Source organism: Ostrea edulis, chromosome 8 (assembly GCF_947568905.1).
Source record: "Ostrea edulis chromosome 8, xbOstEdul1.1, whole genome shotgun sequence".
In the NCBI taxonomy this organism is placed as follows: domain Eukaryota; kingdom Metazoa; phylum Mollusca; class Bivalvia; order Ostreida; family Ostreidae; genus Ostrea; species Ostrea edulis.
The window spans coordinates 43,518,471-43,536,065 of record NC_079171.1 but is presented as its reverse complement, the minus strand read 5'-3'; the positions used below and the strand labels follow the sequence as shown (position 1 = coordinate 43,536,065).

General features: G+C 34.6%; 1 protein-coding gene across 1 annotated transcript in view; it reads left to right on the top strand.

The window, feature by feature from the left end:
- The first annotated feature begins 2,928 nt into the window (after positions 1 to 2,928).
- The window catches only part of LOC125662394 (uncharacterized), a 1,158,266-nt gene continuing 1,143,599 nt past the window's right edge, over positions 2,929 to 17,595 (top strand). Inside the window, exons 1-2 of the mRNA XM_056146165.1 lie at positions 2,929 to 3,223; positions 7,968 to 8,106. Of these exons, the coding sequence (XP_056002140.1) occupies positions 8,080 to 8,106 (27 nt within the window). The 5' untranslated portion in view covers positions 2,929 to 3,223; positions 7,968 to 8,079. The remainder of the gene's footprint in view (positions 3,224 to 7,967; positions 8,107 to 17,595) is intronic.

Sequence of the window (17,595 nt, the reverse complement as noted above, 5' to 3'; positions counted from 1 at the left end):
ACACCTGAAATTAATATCAATCAATAGCTGAATACTTTTGATTATGAATAGCAATTAATGAGCAGTAATACGCAAAATGATCCTTTTAAATACTTTTTTTGCTATTACACAAGTAAATATACATTTTATATATAACACGCAACTGATATTTTGGTTCGTAATATTCTAAAAATTTAGTTCCTGGTAGCCGCATTCCATTATGGTGGGTATGACTAGTGATCAGATCACTTTTTGTTAACCATGAGGTAGTTAGATATAAACTCATTCATTTTGGGTATTTACTAGAGATGGGATCAATTACATTAAATATGCAATTAAAAATCACTCTCTGCAAGCATTCAAATTTCCTGAATAGTGATATATAGGCATCAACACCGTTTTGCTGAAAGACTTAATTACAGTGATTATTTACTACCCTCTCATAGAGTTCGGCAACAACATTTGTAATTAAGGTATTTTGCCATGGTGATAAGAGTACCTTTAAAATTGCTCCAAAGACCCTTTAAAATGCTCTACTTTGGTCTACAGAAAACAAATAATTTTTTCTGGTGTACAAATTCCTTCATTGCTTTCTTAAAGATTATTTTAATTATCATAAATACATAATAAAACATCAATAAATCAAGATTGAATTAGGAATTTTTTATGAAGTTGAAAAATCAATGTTTTGGCATTTTGACTATTTTTGAAAAAAATGGCATCATTTACAGAAAATTGAACCAACAAATATTGATGAAAGTTATGTATGATTTAATTAACCCCTTTATGTACAAAATATATAAAAACAACATGTGTCTTATATTGTTAAATAATATCATAAACGCATCTGGTGCATCAAAATTGGTACGGTATAAGTTTTACATAAAGCTTCGAATTTGTTTGTCATGGCAATATAAACTAACGATATGTCCATAGGACACGTGCCAAATATGACAGTATTGAGTATGAATAAACAGGGAATTATTGGTAAATTCTCATGGACTTATATTCTGTCCTATTCACAAGGAAAGATAAGTTGTTTTTTCACTATGTAGAAAAACAACAACACTGAACTCTTTTTTAAAAAAAAATTATGAAGAGTAAGGATGACCATAGGGTCGACTGAGGGAAAAATCTCCTTCGTGCAAAAACTTTATAGCTTTTCAATGGAGAGGGAAAGTTGCTGCACACTTTTTCATTCACGCTATCAATGCATTACAAAAAAGATACAGTGCTTTTGACATAGGAAACTCACTTTGTTTTAAGAGTACCAGGGTTTAAACTTAAGGTAACTCATTACACTAAATTTTTATTTAATGGCTTGTTAAAACACATCTTATGAAGTATGAGTTCACCATCGAAAAAGTGATACAAGCTCTCAATCATTTTATATGATTTTTGTTTTGTGATTTATACCGGAATGATAAAAAAGGTACTTTGATTTTTTTAAATTTGAATCAAGCCCGATCGGAATTACAAAAAGGTAGTCATAGAGAACATTGCCATCAGAAAACCACATTTCCTTGATGTAAAATGGTTTACAAGTTTAATGACTTTATAAAGGAAACTGATTTATGTTCCTTAGTTAATATGACTTGCCAAGTAGCCTTTGCTTGTTACTTGATAAAGGCAGTGAAACCAGGACAGTGATGAGAATTGAAAATATGTATTGCAGACAGTTATGTGCAATAATGTATTCTTACATAAGCATTGCATTCTTTTTCTGTCTGTACTATCGTTTGTCACTTATCTGAGAAATATGTTATGGCTTTTGGATGAAAATGTATGCCAATTGTATAATTTTCTTATAAAAAAAACTCTTCCATCTGGAATTTCTGAACCAACATTCTTAAATAATATTTTATATATAAGGCTGTATGGAAACTGTTTTTTTTTTCAATTTGAACTTTTTATATCAGTAATATAAACGTGTATTGCCTATTAACAGAAGTTGTTACAGATTTAACCACCAATTTCCATGTGTTTGATGTTGACCCTACTCTCCCTTCCAGAAATATATTTTTTTTAAACTACGACAACTAAACTATTGTTTTGTATTTTAGTTCAGACATGGTAATCAAATTAAATGAGGAGTTCTGGAGTAGGCAATTAAAATGTTACCTTGACCTCACTATTACCTATTTGACGGTAGGCTCAGTTTCAAAACAATTTTTATGGACAATCCACCAAAAAAACTAAAAAAAAAAAAAAAAATCAAATTAAAAAAAACAACAAACCATTGTTGAGTGTGGCGGAAAACAGCAAAACAATTAAACAATATTAAGCATATATTAAGTCTCTGTAATGTAAGAAGCATGATGATTGAATTGTATTGAAACGTGGATATTTTTCGATTGCACTTTTAATATAGGTACATGTACATGTATATACGCATTGTAATCGGAAATATAAACTGCAATAAGTTTCTTGCCCTAGATACAGTTTTCCCGAATTGTTAGTTTTATCAACCGTGAAAAAGGATGCACACTTTTGGAAGTATTCCAAGTTCATAATGATATTTGATGAAACTAAACTTATATCTAACTTTATAACGAAGGTGTCTGGCGTTGCACAATGAAAAAAAATAAAACGTCATGAAAGGTGCCGTGCGCAGAGTAAAAACGTTAATAACTTCGTAATTAATTTCTTCCATTCAAATTGGTTTATATATTTAAATAGCATTTCACGCAATTTCCACAGTCGTTATTTTAATGAGAAAAATAGCAAGTGTCCACTAAGTTCTTGAACAGCCTTCGTCCCGGCATTGGTATTGTTAAGTTTGTATTTAATTTATTACAATGACCTTGTGCAATGAGGAAGGAGTATAATAGTGTTATTCATTATACCTAAAATGAAGGGGATTCATATTTAACAACTGTTTTGTCGAAATGGGTATCCTGTTCACAAGTCGTTACTCCATTGTACAATAATGGGGTACGGCTACCCGAAACTAAAGAGAGCGTAAATAGATGTTGCCTCTCATTTGCATGTACTTGCATAACACCAAAAATACCTCTTGCTCACCGGTTTAAAAAGGTTTCTTTTACGTATAACTGCTCATTGATTTGTGTGCATATTCCAAAGTATTCAGCTATTGATTGATATTGATATCGGGTGTTGTAATTGATCTCAGAAGTTTAAAAGTCCCTATCCGAACGAGACGCATTCGATCGTGACTATCGTCAGTGTTCGCACAAGAAAACATTGGAGGCTCCTTTGTGAGGATACTTTCTTCATGAAACAGGTAGGCTTTTAATTGCCCATTGTTTCTCACATTCTATTCCTACAATATATATCTAGGGAAATAGTTAACCTTCTGTTTAATTAGATGTAAAACTAAACGAGAAAAATGAAGGTGAAAATGATCAGAATTCAAGCGAGCTACGCACGAGCTCTTCCTTGATAAATATCCCAGTTTAAAAAAAATGTTATGTATTTACATACAGTTATGTCATGTTAAGGAAAAATAGAATTGATAACGATTTGTTTTATCTTTTATAAATACCAAGTATACATTGATCTGTATATCAATTTTAGGTACATTAGTACCGAGAGTGTAAGGCATACGCAAATGATGTTAAACTCTAATTTGACATTTCTCAAGCTTTGTACAGTTGTTATGGTTACATGGAAGAAGTGTATGTGAGTTTTTGAAAGTTATAAGACATTTTCAATAAATATACATGTAGTTGAACTTTGTCATTTTTAAGCATCGTACCCACATGGTACCCACTTTTGTGTAACCAACTTCTCTCGCAGCTTTTACTTAACACTTTTCAGACTGGTACATTATAGATGCTATAAAGACATTGAAGATATAAAAATAGATTAAAAGTGCTTCTGTTTTTGTTTTTTGTTTTGTTTTGTGGAAACATTCTATACATATGTCATTTTTTCAGTATGTTTTGTACTACTATCTATGTTAGAAAGCACATTTTAAAGCAACCCAGCCATTTCTATCCTTTAATCGATTTAAAAGGACCTCACGTGACATATTGCAGTGGGTTGTCTTTGTGTGTCGTTTGTTGTGCGTTAACAATTGAACATTTTAAACTTTTTCTAGTTTTCTAGAGGTTTGGCTAAAAATACCAAAAAATGACCAATACTCAATCTTCTTCTCAAGAACCGCACGTGTGTAAGAAAAACTAAATGCATAGTGATGTAGAGCAGGAAGGTCTTTACCAAACTTAATATATAGTGATTATGTGTAAAAGCACGTAAAAACAACATTTTCTTTAGTTCTGTTAATACTAAATTGAAGCTAAATGAATATTTAGAAAGAGCAGGTAGTCCTTTACCAAAATTGTAATTTTGATGATCCCAGAGGTAGGGGTTTAGGTACATGTATTAGGGTGGGACCAAATTAGTTAGTTATCAAATTCATGAACAGATATATTTAACTTCTTGATAACTTCCATTTGAATTCTTTTTAAATCATCCTTGGAACAAGTGGACACCAATTGTAAATTCCATGACTCCTGCATCCCTGGGGCCTTATGGGCAGGGCAAAAACTACCAAAAATTGACCAATTTAAAAAAGAGAATTCTTCTCTGCAACCGCACATGAGTACAAAAAATTGTATTCTAGTTACAACCATCACTCCATAGTCTCCAAAAATGCTTTTTCGATGTGTCCATTTCATAGTAACATTGAAAAAATCCTTTTAAAATTACGTAAGTAAGAAAAACTAAAAATGCATAGCGATGTAGAGCAGGAAGGTCTCTACCAAAATTGCAAATTTCATGATCCCCGGGGTACAGGTTGGCCCCAGGGCGGGGAAAAACTAAGTATATGTGTAAAACATTTGAATAGCATTTTCTTTGGTGTGTTATTGATACTAAACTGAAACTAAATGGAAAATGAGAAAGAGTAGGTATTCCTATACGAAAATTATAAATTCTATGATCCTAGGGGGTAAAGGTTTAGTTTCAATGTAAAGCCAAAATTATAATAACGATTTGAAGGACGTCTTTAAGTTTGCTGATACTGTATGAAATGTAAATGCATACATGGGAATTAGCAGAAAAAGATGTACAAAAATGGTGAATTTCACAACATAGGGTTTTGTTTATAGAATGGGTCCAAATCAGTCATATCTTTAAATGTTAATGCATATATTATATTATGTAAAGCCTTTCATTAGTGTATGCACTTTGAGGGCATTGAAGATTTAAGAACACATCTTGTTTTATGTTGTTGCCGTTAGAATTTAGCTTAGATATTCACAACAAGACATCGTTTCTAGATTACATAGCCATTGGGAGTAGTGATACTTTTTCACTAGTACCCAGGTGGCCGATAAGGACTGTGGGCCTCTTTTAAAAATAGTTTTAAAGACCCAACTTTAAGTTAACACCCCCAAATTGATAGCCGTCTGTCAATCAAACATTTAACAATAGATCTCAGGTAAAGTGACATCTGTAGCTAGACCTACCCCAGAGAGGTGTTTTGATAACAATAACAGCCAGTACCTACAGACATTCTTTAGATCTTGAGGAAGCTCAGTATTCTAGAGTTCTCATAGCATTGACCTGTCCACAACTACTCTTTTCTCGTAATTCAATTGTTTTTAAAAAGACCCCTGAACAACAAAATTTTAATATAATGATAATTTCCCCCCTCTATATACATGTATTATGAATTAAACAATCAGAAATCAAAAAATAATTTACCCATTAATTTCTAAAACTTGTAACTTATTGAAATAATTTATATTATCAATTTATGATAGTTTTATATTTATAAAAGAAATTATTCATTGAGTCAATGACTGAGAGTAAAAGAGAGAAAGAGGGGGGAGAGTGTAGAATCTGTGTCATCTAGCCATAGGGATACCACCATTATACAAACGCTATGACCACAGTTCTAAACACTGCAGACGGCCCTAGGACCCTTCCTGTGTACATCAAATGTATACAGAGCACCCTGATCTTTTGGCCAGGTAAATAACAATGACCATAGATGAGCTCCGCCCACATCCAGTGATCCGTGAAGAAACCGTACGGTATTATTTTTGGGTCTTTAAAAATACATTCACATCAATCCCACAGAAATGAAATCATTAATTCCTCAGAAACGCATGTACGATTTGAAAACCCGTATCAGAGCAGAACGCGCTCATGGGCAGTCTGTAATGACCACTTTTCATCAAATAGTATGCCACATTTTTGGAGTAATGGTAACTAAAACGGATTCGATTCAATTGGCTACGTCAACAAACAAAATCATTTGAAACTGAGTTTTTGGGTCGAAGTTATGGAGGGAAGTATGTTAGGAATTGTTTTATGTCAAATTTTTGAGACGGTGATGCAAAAACATCAACCGAGCGGACATTTTTCTTCGCCGTAAATCGAATGTTTTATAAGGGGTAGGTCTGTACCTCTCTGGTGTGTATTTTAAAAATAAATTAAATCAAACATTTATTCAAGGTTTTGAACAGGTTATTTCTTTCAAGCAGTTTGAAAAGCAAAGATCGTTTTTATGTCGTATGGAAAAATGTGAAAATAACGAACAGTAATCCTATAAAGAATAACAACCAGATGTGTTTGCGAAACACCGATGCCCCCGGAAAAAATGGTAGTAAAAGAAAGGTCTTGTCAAATGAAATGCATATTTCTGTGATATATGAAAGCCTTCTCCACAAATACTACCTGGCGAAAATGGAAATGGTTTGATCAGATATTCAGATGGGATCATCGAGACAGCTTTGTTTTTATACTGAACTGTAGTTCACTGTGCCTTTTAGACAGTCTGTGCATCAGTTGGTTGCATATTTGGCCTTTGTCATGATCTCTTCAAGTAACAACAACATCCATACTTCACAGGAGGCCCCATCATTGTTTACATGTATTCACTAGCCGCATGTTGGAATCTATTACTTGTGATCGTCATTAAGACTGCATAAACTTAGCATAAAATGTCAGAGACAAATCATTATGGGAAGTCTATTCATTAATAAGAACAAAAATTAGGTAGGAAAAATTGATATTCGAACCACATATATGCAATCTGGGCTTGTCCAAAACGTCAGTGAGACTGCCTCTATACCACCTCGGCTATCAATCCCATGACCAATCTCCGAAATTCAAGGTATCTAAAGTCACCCGTCGTGGACATAGACATTTTCTTGATAATACGACAAAAGTTAACACAAGAAGTAAGTCTTTTTCATAGAGTGGGTAAAGTCTCCATACTTTCATTTACAAAATATATTACACGTGAACATGTACTAACATATTTTACTAAGTTCACAATGGAGACATGAAAATCTGCTTAGAAAAGTCAAATTTACTGTTATTTTGTGCGTTTTTCGCGGATAGGTGATTTTAAGTAGGATTTTTTCAATGTTCCTTTGAAACGGGCACATCGAAAAAGCATTTTTAGAAACTATGGATTGATTGTTTTAACTAGAATGCAAATTCTTATTTTTCTGGAGAGTTTCAATTTTAACTTTGATATTTGTCCCTCTGTGGGTTCTCGGCTCGATAAAGTCACCCATCTACTTTGTTAAGGTCAAAGCCTATTAGCACCATGCCACTAGCTTGAATGTTGCCTGAGGTGTTTCATACCGATAGTTCTTTATATACTGATTTTCACTACGGATTACTTCGTTTACCCGGTCAGGTGTGATCTATTAACCTGGTATGTTTACCTCTCCTGGGTACCTTATTCCATCTTTAGTGATTCCATGAGTCAGTGTTTGTCCTTTTTCCATCGTCCCGTAATCGAAGGCTCGGAACATATAATTTGTGGTCTGTCTGTCCGCAAAAAACTTCAACCTTGGCATTACTTGTGATACCTTCCATATCTATCCTTTCCTTTCACACTACAATCTATGACTTTTGGATTTAACCTTTGTCATAACATATGAATGGATGGTTAGACGGGTTTTGGATTGAGGTGGTATTTACTCTAACTATTATATTCAAATACGTTTAGATATATTGTCTTGGATATTGGTTCACACAATCTTTTTCTTCTACGACAGGCTACCCCAGCTAATATGACAGGCGAACATTATAACTCTTATAGCAGCCAATACAACGTGGATTTCATGTTTGTTTCCAAGAAGAAGTAGATTGTAGAGGAAGCATTCAAAGATGGCTGATCTCAATTTTCAACCACTGGTACAGTATGCTCAATTCATTCTTTATTTGAGTTCAAATAGAAGGTAGCAGTTTGCATGGTACATATATGTGAGGTATTTGTTTCAGCGTATTAAGTATGCATTTTGTCTTCCTTATGCTTATAGTAATTCATTCTAAGAGTTCGTCCGCCGAAATATTGCGAAAGATAACCCCAATACGGACTTAAGCCCCGATTTCAAAAAGTCTAGTTAATTAGCTATCCCCGTGGTACAGTGACGTCATATGCTACTTTCGCCGATCAACTTATTGTGAAAGTAGTGTTAAGACATTTTTAAATACTCGGGTTTTAGGGACCTTATTCTCCATAGACAACATTCAATTCGATGTTAACAAATGTCCCGTCTTGTATGATTTAACCACCAGTGCATACAAATAGCGATCCAAATGTAGCGAGGAAAGCGAGTATGAAATCTGCAATTGCGAGTAAATGTTTACATTGGGTCGCTGTCTAAACACTGTATGGTAATGTCATTTCTTAAAACATCTGTAATTAGTGTTGTTTGTTTTAAATACTAGTAAACAGTACAATTATTATTATGTCTCCGAACACAAAGTGTCGGAGACATATTGTTTTTGCTCCGTTTCTTATTATTCTTATTATTATGTCTCCGAACACAAAGTGTCGGAGACATATTGTTTTTGCTCCGTTTCTTATTATTCTTATTATTATGTCTCCGAACACAAAGTGTCGGAGACATATTGTTTTTGCTCCGTTTCTTATTATTATGTCTCCGAACACAAAGTGTCGGAGACATATTGTTTTTGCTCCGTTTCTTATTATTCTTATTATGTCTCCGAACACAAAGTGTCGGAGACATATTGTTTTTGCTCCGTTTCTTATTATTATGTCTCCGAACACAAAGTGTCGGAGACATATTGTTTTTGCTCCGTTTCTTATTATTCTTATTATTATGTCTCCGAACACAAAGTGTCGGAGACATATTGTTTTTGCTCCGTTTCTTATTATTAGGGTCTTCCGTCTTCAGCGGAAGACCCTTCTATTATTCTATTGTTGATTTTTCACTTTTCTTATTATTAGGGTCTTCCGTCTTCAGCGGAAGACCCTTCTATTATTCTATTGTTGATTTTTCACTTTTCTTATTATTATTATTCTTTTTTTTTCTCCTTACCGATTTTTGTGCAGAAGATTTCTCGGAGATGGCAGGATCAATTTCCTTCAAATTTTCAGGATTGATGCGTTGCCATTTGAAGTTTGTACCGCCGTTTCAATTTTTGAAAAATCACTTCCGGTTGGAAGTTATCCCCCTTTTATCGATTTTCAGATGACCATTTTGTCCAGACAAAAACTCAAAAACGATAAAAGCTAGAGTGCTGAAATTTTCAGTGATGTTAGACGACATGTTGTAGTTGTGCACCTGGGTTTTCAAAATTTCCGGAAGTGCCTAGTATGGAAGCTCGGTAGGGGTCGAAAATGGAGTTTTAAAAAGTGTCTCATTTTTCTCCACGTTTTAAATCATAACTATTTACTCGTAAATATTTTGCTTAGACATATATAACAAAAGTTGTACAGTTTATTGAGATCTTTCGTGACATATCAAGAAATGGGCCCATAGGCCTCATGGCTCGCCTGAACCATTGGATTTCTGTTACAATGATTAACTTTTTTCTCACGAAACTTTTGATAAGACATGTAGAATAAAAGTTGTTCAGGTTTGCAAGATCTATCTAATGATATCAAAAAATAGGCCTCAGGGCGTCATGGCTCGCCTGAACAGTCGAATTTGTATCACAATTAATAACATTAATAACTTTTTTCTCGAGAAAATTTTGACAAGACATGTAGAACAAAAGTTGTTCAGTTTCGCAAGGGTTAACTAACGATCTTAATAAATAGGCCTGTGGGTATCATGGCTCACCTGAACAGTTGGGTTATTGTTGCAATCTATAACATTTTTGTCAAGAAACTTTTAATAAGACATCTTGAACAAAAGTTGTTCAGTTTTGCAAGATCTTTCGAACAACATCATGAAAAAGGCCAACGGGCCTCATGGCTCGCCTGAACAGTTTCATCAGTGTCACAATTACTAACTTTTTTCTCGAGAATCTTTTGATAAGACATGTAGAACAAAAGTTGTTCAGTTTTGCAAGATCTTTCAAACGATATCAAGAAAAAGGCCCACGGGCCTTATGACTCGCCTTAACAGTGATAAATGTCGCATAACGTTATACTCGTAAATATTTTTTTTTAGACATATATAACAAAAGTTGTACAGTTTATTGAGATCTTTCGTGCCGTATCAAGAAATGGGCCCATGGGCTTCATGGCTCGCCAGAACCATTGAATTTCTGTTACAATGATTAACTTTTTCCTCACGAAACTTTGATGAAACATGTAGAATAAAAGTTGTTCAGTTTTGCAAGATCTATCTAATGATATCAAAAAATAGGCCTGAACAGTCGAATTTGTATCACAATTAATAACATTAATAACTTTTTTCTCGAGAAACTTTTGATAAGACATGTAGAACAAAAGTTGTTCAGATTCGCAAGCGTTACTAACGATGTTAAGAATAAGGCCTGCGGGTCTCATGGCTCACCTGAACAGTTGGGTTATTGTTGTAATCTATAACATTTTAGTCAAGAAACTTTTAATGAGACATCTAGAGCAAAAGTTGTTCAGTTTTGCAAGATGTTTCAAACAACATCATGAAAAAGGCGAACGAGCCTCATGGTTCGCCTGAAGAGTTTGATTAGTGTCACAATCAATAGCTTTTTTCTGGAGAAACTTTTGATAAAACATGTAGACCAAAAGTTGTTCAGGTTTGCAAGATCTTTCAAACGATATCAAGAAAAAGGCCCACGGGCCTTATGACTCGCCTTAACAGTCTGATAAATGTCGCAATCAATAACTTTTTTCTTAAGAAAATTTCCATAGGACATGTAGAACAAAATTTGTTCAGTTTTGCGAGATATATCTAGAATGATATAAAAAAAAAAATAGGCCTCCAGGCGGCATGACTCGCCTGATCAGTTGAATCTGTATCACAGTAAATAACATTATTAACTTTTTTCTTGAAAAAAAGCTGACCCCTTTAATTAGTTGCCGAGAGGTAGAGAGAGTCTTTAATTTATAACATTTAAATGATCAATATTTGTAAAACATTACCAAAGCTAAATTGTACGTCTAGACAATATATTTGTATCATTATTTATGAACGAAAATGTCAGTCAAATTCTTATCTAATCACATCTAAATTTGGACGGAAGACCCACTCGTTGCTCGCAACGAGATCGAATCTAGTTATTATTATTATTCTTTTTTTTTCTCCTTACCGATTTTTGTGCAGAAGATTTCTCGGAGATGGCTGGATCAATTTGCTTCAAATTTTCAGGATTGATGCGTTGCCAATTGAAGTTTGTACCGCCGTTTCTGTTTTTGAAAAATCACTTCCGGTTGGAAGTTATCCCCCTTTTATCGATTTTCAGATGACCATTTTGTCCAGACAAAAACTCAAAAACGATAAAAGCTAGAGTGTTGAAATTTTCAGTGATGTTAGACGACATGTTGTAGTTGTGCACCTGGGTTTTCAAAATTTCCGGAAGTGCCTAGTATGGAAGCTCGGTAGGGGTCGAAAATGGAGTTTTAAAAAGTGTCTCATTTTTCTCCACGTTTTAAATCATAACTTTTTACTCGTAAATATTTTGCTTAGACATATATAACAAAAGTTGTACAGTTTATTGAGATCTTTCGTATCATATCAAGAAATGGGCCCATAGGCCTCATGGCTCGCCTGAACCATTGAGTTTCTGTTACAATGATTAACTTTTTTCTCACGAAACTTTTGATAAGACATGTAGAATAAAAGTTGTTCAAGTTTGCAAGATCTATCTAATGATATCAAAAAATAGGCCTCAGGGCGTCATGGCTCGCCTGAACAGTCGAATTTGTATCACAATTAATAACATTAATAACGTTTTTCTCGAGAAACTTTTGAGAAGACATGTTGAACAAAAGTTGTTCAGTTTCGCAAGGGTTAACTAACGATGTTAATAAATAGGCCTGCGGGTCTCATGGCTCACCTGAACAGTTGGGTTATTGTTGCAATCTATAACATTTTTGTCAAGAAACTTTTAATAAGACATCTTGAACAAAAGTATTTCAGTTTTGCAAGATCTTTCGAACAACATCATGAAAAAGGCCAACGGGCCTCATGGCTCGCCTGAACAGTTTCATCAGTGTCACAATTACTAACTTTTTTCTCGAGAATCTTTTGATAAGACATGTAGAACAAAAGTTGTTCAGTTTTGCAAGATCTTTCAAACGATATCAAGAAAAAGGCCCACGGGCCTTATGACTCGCCTTAACAGTGATAAATGTCGCATAACGTTATACTCGTAAATATTATGTTTAGACATATATAACAAAAGTTGTACAGTTTATTGAAATCTTTCGTGCCGTATCAAGAAATGGGCCCATGGGCCTCATGGATCGCCTGAACCATTGAGTTTCTGTTACAATGATTAACTTTTTCCTCACGAAACTCTGATAAAACATGTAGAATAAAAGTTGTTCAGTTTTGCAAGATCTATCTAATGATATCAAAAAAATAGGCCTACGGGCGTCATTGCTCGCCTGAACAGTCGAATTTGTATCACAGTTAATAACATTAATAACTTTTTTCTCGAGAAACTTTTGATAAGACTTGTAGAACAAAAGTTGCTCAGATTCGCAAGCGTTAACTAACGATGTTAAGAATAAGGCCTGTGAGTCTCATGGCTCACCTGAACAGTTGGGTTATTGTTGCAATCTATAACATTTTAGTCAAGAAACTTTTAATGAGACATCTAGAGCAAAAGTTGTTCAGTTTTGCAAGATGTTTCAAACAACATCATGAAAAAGGCCAACGGGCCTCTTGGCTCGCCTACAGTTTGATTAGTGTCACAATCAATAACTTTTTTCTCGAAAAACTTTTGATAAGACATGTAGAACAAAAGTTGTTCAGTTTTGCAAGATTTTTCAAACGATATCAAGAAAAAGGCCCACGGGCCTTATGACTCGCCTTAACAGTCTGATATATGTCGCAATCAATAACTTTTTTCTCAAGACAATTTTAATAGGACATGTACAACAAAATTTGTTCAGTTTTGCGAGATGTATCTAGAATGATATAAAAAAAATAGGCCTCCGGGCGACATGACTCGCCTGATCAGTCTCGAATTTGTATCGCAGTAAATAACATTATTAACTTTTTTGTCGAAAAAAAGGCTGACCCCTTTAATTAGTGGCCGAGAGCGGCAGAGATTCTTTAATTTATAGCACTTAAATGATCAATATTTGTAAAACATTACCGAAGCTAAATTGTACGTCTAGACAATATATTTGTATCATTATTTATGAATGAAAATCTCAGTCAAATTCTTATCTCATCACATCTAAAATTGGACGGAAGACCCACTCGTTGCTCGTAACGAGATCGCATCTAGTTCTTATTCTTTTCTTCTTATTTTTCCTCTTCTTTAGTGAGAAATTTGTCCGACCGATTTTGTGAAAGTGCTTCGACAGATCCACTTCAAACTTTGTGAGCTGATAGGGGGTCACTAGGAGGGGTGCATTCAACTTTTCAAATTTTCAAAATGGCCGCCGTTTCAAAATGGCTGCCAAAAAACGTCAAAAACGCAAGTATGTCGGATTTCAACCAAAATCGATTTCTAGGGTAATATGGGCATCCCGAGTCCATTTCCACCATAAAATTTTTTTTTTGAGCCGCCATTTTTAAAATGGCCGCCATATACCGAAATATTTGAAAGTGTTAAAATCTCTACAACATTTGGGTTCTGGGGTAAATGGAGGGTCCACAATTCATTTCTAGCATCAGTATTTCCTTCCAATCAATTTTCAAATATTTCAAAATGGCCGCCATTGAACAAAATGGTCGCCAAAAATCAAGTCCGTCGGATTTCAATCAAATTCAGTTTTTAGGGTTTTTTGAGAATCCTGAGTGCATATCTGACAGCAAAAAGCATTTCTGACATGGGGAGGTGTTCGGAGACATTTGTGTTGGCATCCCAACACAGTTATAGCTCGTTATTATTATTATTTTCTTCTTCTTATTCTTATTATTCCTCTTCTTTAGTGAGAAATTTGTCCGACCGATTTTGTGAAAGTGCTTCTACAGATCCACTTCAAACTTTGTGAGCTGATAGGGGGTCACTAAGAGAGGTGCATTCAACTTTTGAAATTTTCAAAATGGCGGCCAAAAACCGTCAAAAACTCAAGGTTGTCGAATTTCAACCAAATTCTATTTCTAGGGTAATTTAGAAACCCCAAGTCCATTTCCACCATCAAAGTTTTTTTTGAGCCGCCATTTTCAAAATGGCCGCCACATACTGAAATATTTGAAAGTGTTAAAATCTCTACAACATTTGGGTTCTGCGGTAAATGGAGGGTCCACAATTTATTTCTAGCATCAGTATTTCCTTCCAATCAATTTTCAAATGTTTCAAAATGGCCGCCATTGAACAAAATGGCGGCCAAAAATCAAGCCCGTCGTATTTCAACCACATTCAGTTTTTAGGGTTTTTTGATAATCCTGAGTGCATATCTGGCATCAAAAAGCATTTCTGACATGGGGAGGTGTTCGGAGACATTTGTGTTGGCATCCCAACACAGTTATAGCTCGTCATTCTTATTCTTTTCTTCTTATTTTTCCTCTTCTTTAGTGAGAAATTTGTCCGACCGATTTTGTGAAAGTGCTTCGACAGATCGACTTCAAACTTTGTGAGCTGATAGGGGGTCACAAGGAGGGGTGCATTCAACTTTTCAAATTTTCAACATGGCCGCCGTTATAAGATGGCGGCGAAAAAAACGTCAAAAATTCAAGGTTGTCGGATTTCAACCAAATTCTATTCCTAGGGTAAATTAGTGACCCCGAGTCCATTTCCACCATCAAATTTTTTTTTTTGAGCCGCCAGTTTCAAAATGACCGCCATATACCGAAATATTTGAACTTCATTTCTAGCATCAGTATTTCCTTCTAATCAATTTTCAAATGTTTTAAATGTTTCAAATGGCCAAAAATCAAGTCCGTCAGATTTCAACCAAATTTAGTTTCTAGAGTTGTTTGAGGATCCTCAGTGCATATCTGGCATCAAGAACCATTTCTGACATGGGGAGGTGTTCGGAGACATTTGCGTTGGCATCCCAACACAGTTATAACTCGTTATTATGTTCCCCAAACAAAGTTTGGGAACATATTGTTTTTACTCTGTTTCTTATTAGTATTATGTTCCCTAAACAAAGTTTGGGAACATAATGTTTTTACTCTGTTTCTTATTATTAAGGTCTTCCGTCTCAACGGAAGACCTTATAGTGATTCTTATGTTTCTTTTCCTCTATTATTAAGGTCTTCCGTCTCCTGCGGAAGACCTTACTATTATTGTTCGCGTTCTTCTTCTTCATTATTAAGGTCTTCCGTCTCCTGCGGAAGACCTTACTATTATTAAGGTCTTCCGTCTCCTGCGGAAGACCTTACTATTATTGTTCGCGTTCTTCTTCTTCATTATTATTATTATTATTATTATTTTTCTTGGTAGTACACGCGTTTTTCTCAGCCATTTCTCGATCGATTTTCACGAAATTTTCAGGAAAGATGTCTTTTGGTGACGAGACTTTGCTTGCAAAATTTCGTGCTTGACTTCACTTCCGGTCAGGAGTTATCTCTCTTTTAGTGACTTTTTGAAGGGCCTTGTTGTCCACACATCTTCTCCGTTAGTTTTGAAGCTAGAGTCTTGAAATTTCTACACAAGATAGAGTAAACATTTTAGAAGATTTGTTGGGGATTCGATTTTACCGGAGGCGATTTGCCTAAAAGCTCGCCTGGACCTGAAAAAATGGATGCCAAAATTTTTCGCCGATTTCGGCGATTTTTGACCTTTGATCTACAATATCTTTTTTCTTGCAAATATTTTGTTAAGACATGTAGAACAAAAGTTGTGCACATTTACGAGATCTTTTCGAAAATATCAAGATTTAGGGGCTAGCCCCTTGAATTAGGGATCTAGAAGGGCTCAAAGTCTAAATCAAATATCTCAAAAATCGTTAATATTTTGGTATAAGTCAAAGAACAAAAAATGTTCATCTCAATAATCCAAATCTATTCATATAAAAATTTAGGTCATATGTTACGTAATAAGGGATTTTGAGGGCCAAAACCATAAAATTTTTTACCCCTTGTATCTCGAAAACGACAAATATTTTGAAAAGCAATAAAGAACAAAAGTTGTTCAGAATGATGATCTGAACAATATGCATATTTCGGTTTTACCCTATGTGGCCCCGTTAGGGAGCTACAGTTTGGCCCCTAAAAATTACTTCTAGAAATAACTCGAGAACGGTAAAGAATTTCTAAATACTTGTTGAACAAAAAATGTTTGAAATGTCATGACCTCTCTTACGATATCAAGCAAAAGGGGCTGACCCTTTAAATTAGGGGCCCAGAAGGGTCCAAAGGTTTATGAGAATATCTCAGAAACTATTAATATTTTGTAATAAGTCATTGAAGCGGAAATGTTTATCTAAACGAGCTTGTTCTTATCAAATCAAAACGTAGGTCATATGTTACGTAATAAGGGATTTTAAGGGCCAAAATCATAAATAATTGACGCCTCATATCTTGAAAACGACAAATATTTTGAAAAGCATTATTGAACAAAAGTTGTTCAGAATGATAATCTAAACAATATGTACATTTCGTTTTTCCCTATGTGGCCCCGTTAGGGAGCTACAGTTTGGCCCCTAAATATTTCTTGTAGAGATAACTCGAGAACGGTAAAGAATTTCTAAATACTTGTTGAGCAAAAAATGTTTAAAATGACAAGGCCTTTCTTACGATATCAAGCAAAACGGGCTGGCCCTTTAAATTAGGGGTTCAGAAGGGTCCAAATGTTTTTGAGAATATCTCAGAAACTATTAATATTTTATAATAAGTTGTAGAAGCGGAAATGTTCATCTCAACGAGCTTGATCTTATCAAATCAAGAAGTAGGTCATATGTTACGTAATTAGAGATTTTAAGGGCCAAAATCGTAAATATTTGACGCCTCATATCTTTAAAACGACATATTTTTTGAAAAGCATTATTGAACAAAAGTTGTTTAATGTGTCATAACCTATCGATCAATATCCAAAAATGGGTCTGTGGGCCTCATGGCTCGCCTGTAGAGTCGATTTTTGTCGATATCAGTCGATTTCAAAAACTTGTAACTGGTAAATATTTTGTAAGGACATATTGAACAAAAGTTGTTCAGTTTATCGGGACCTATCGATTGATATCAAGAAATAGGCCTATGGTCCTAATGGCTCGCCTGTAGAGTCGATGTTTTGTCGATATCGGTCGATCTCAATAACTTTTTACAGGTAAATATTTTGTAAAGACATATAGAACTAAAGTTGTTGAGTCTATAGAGGGCTAACAAATGACATCAAGAAATAGGCCCGCGGGCCTTATGG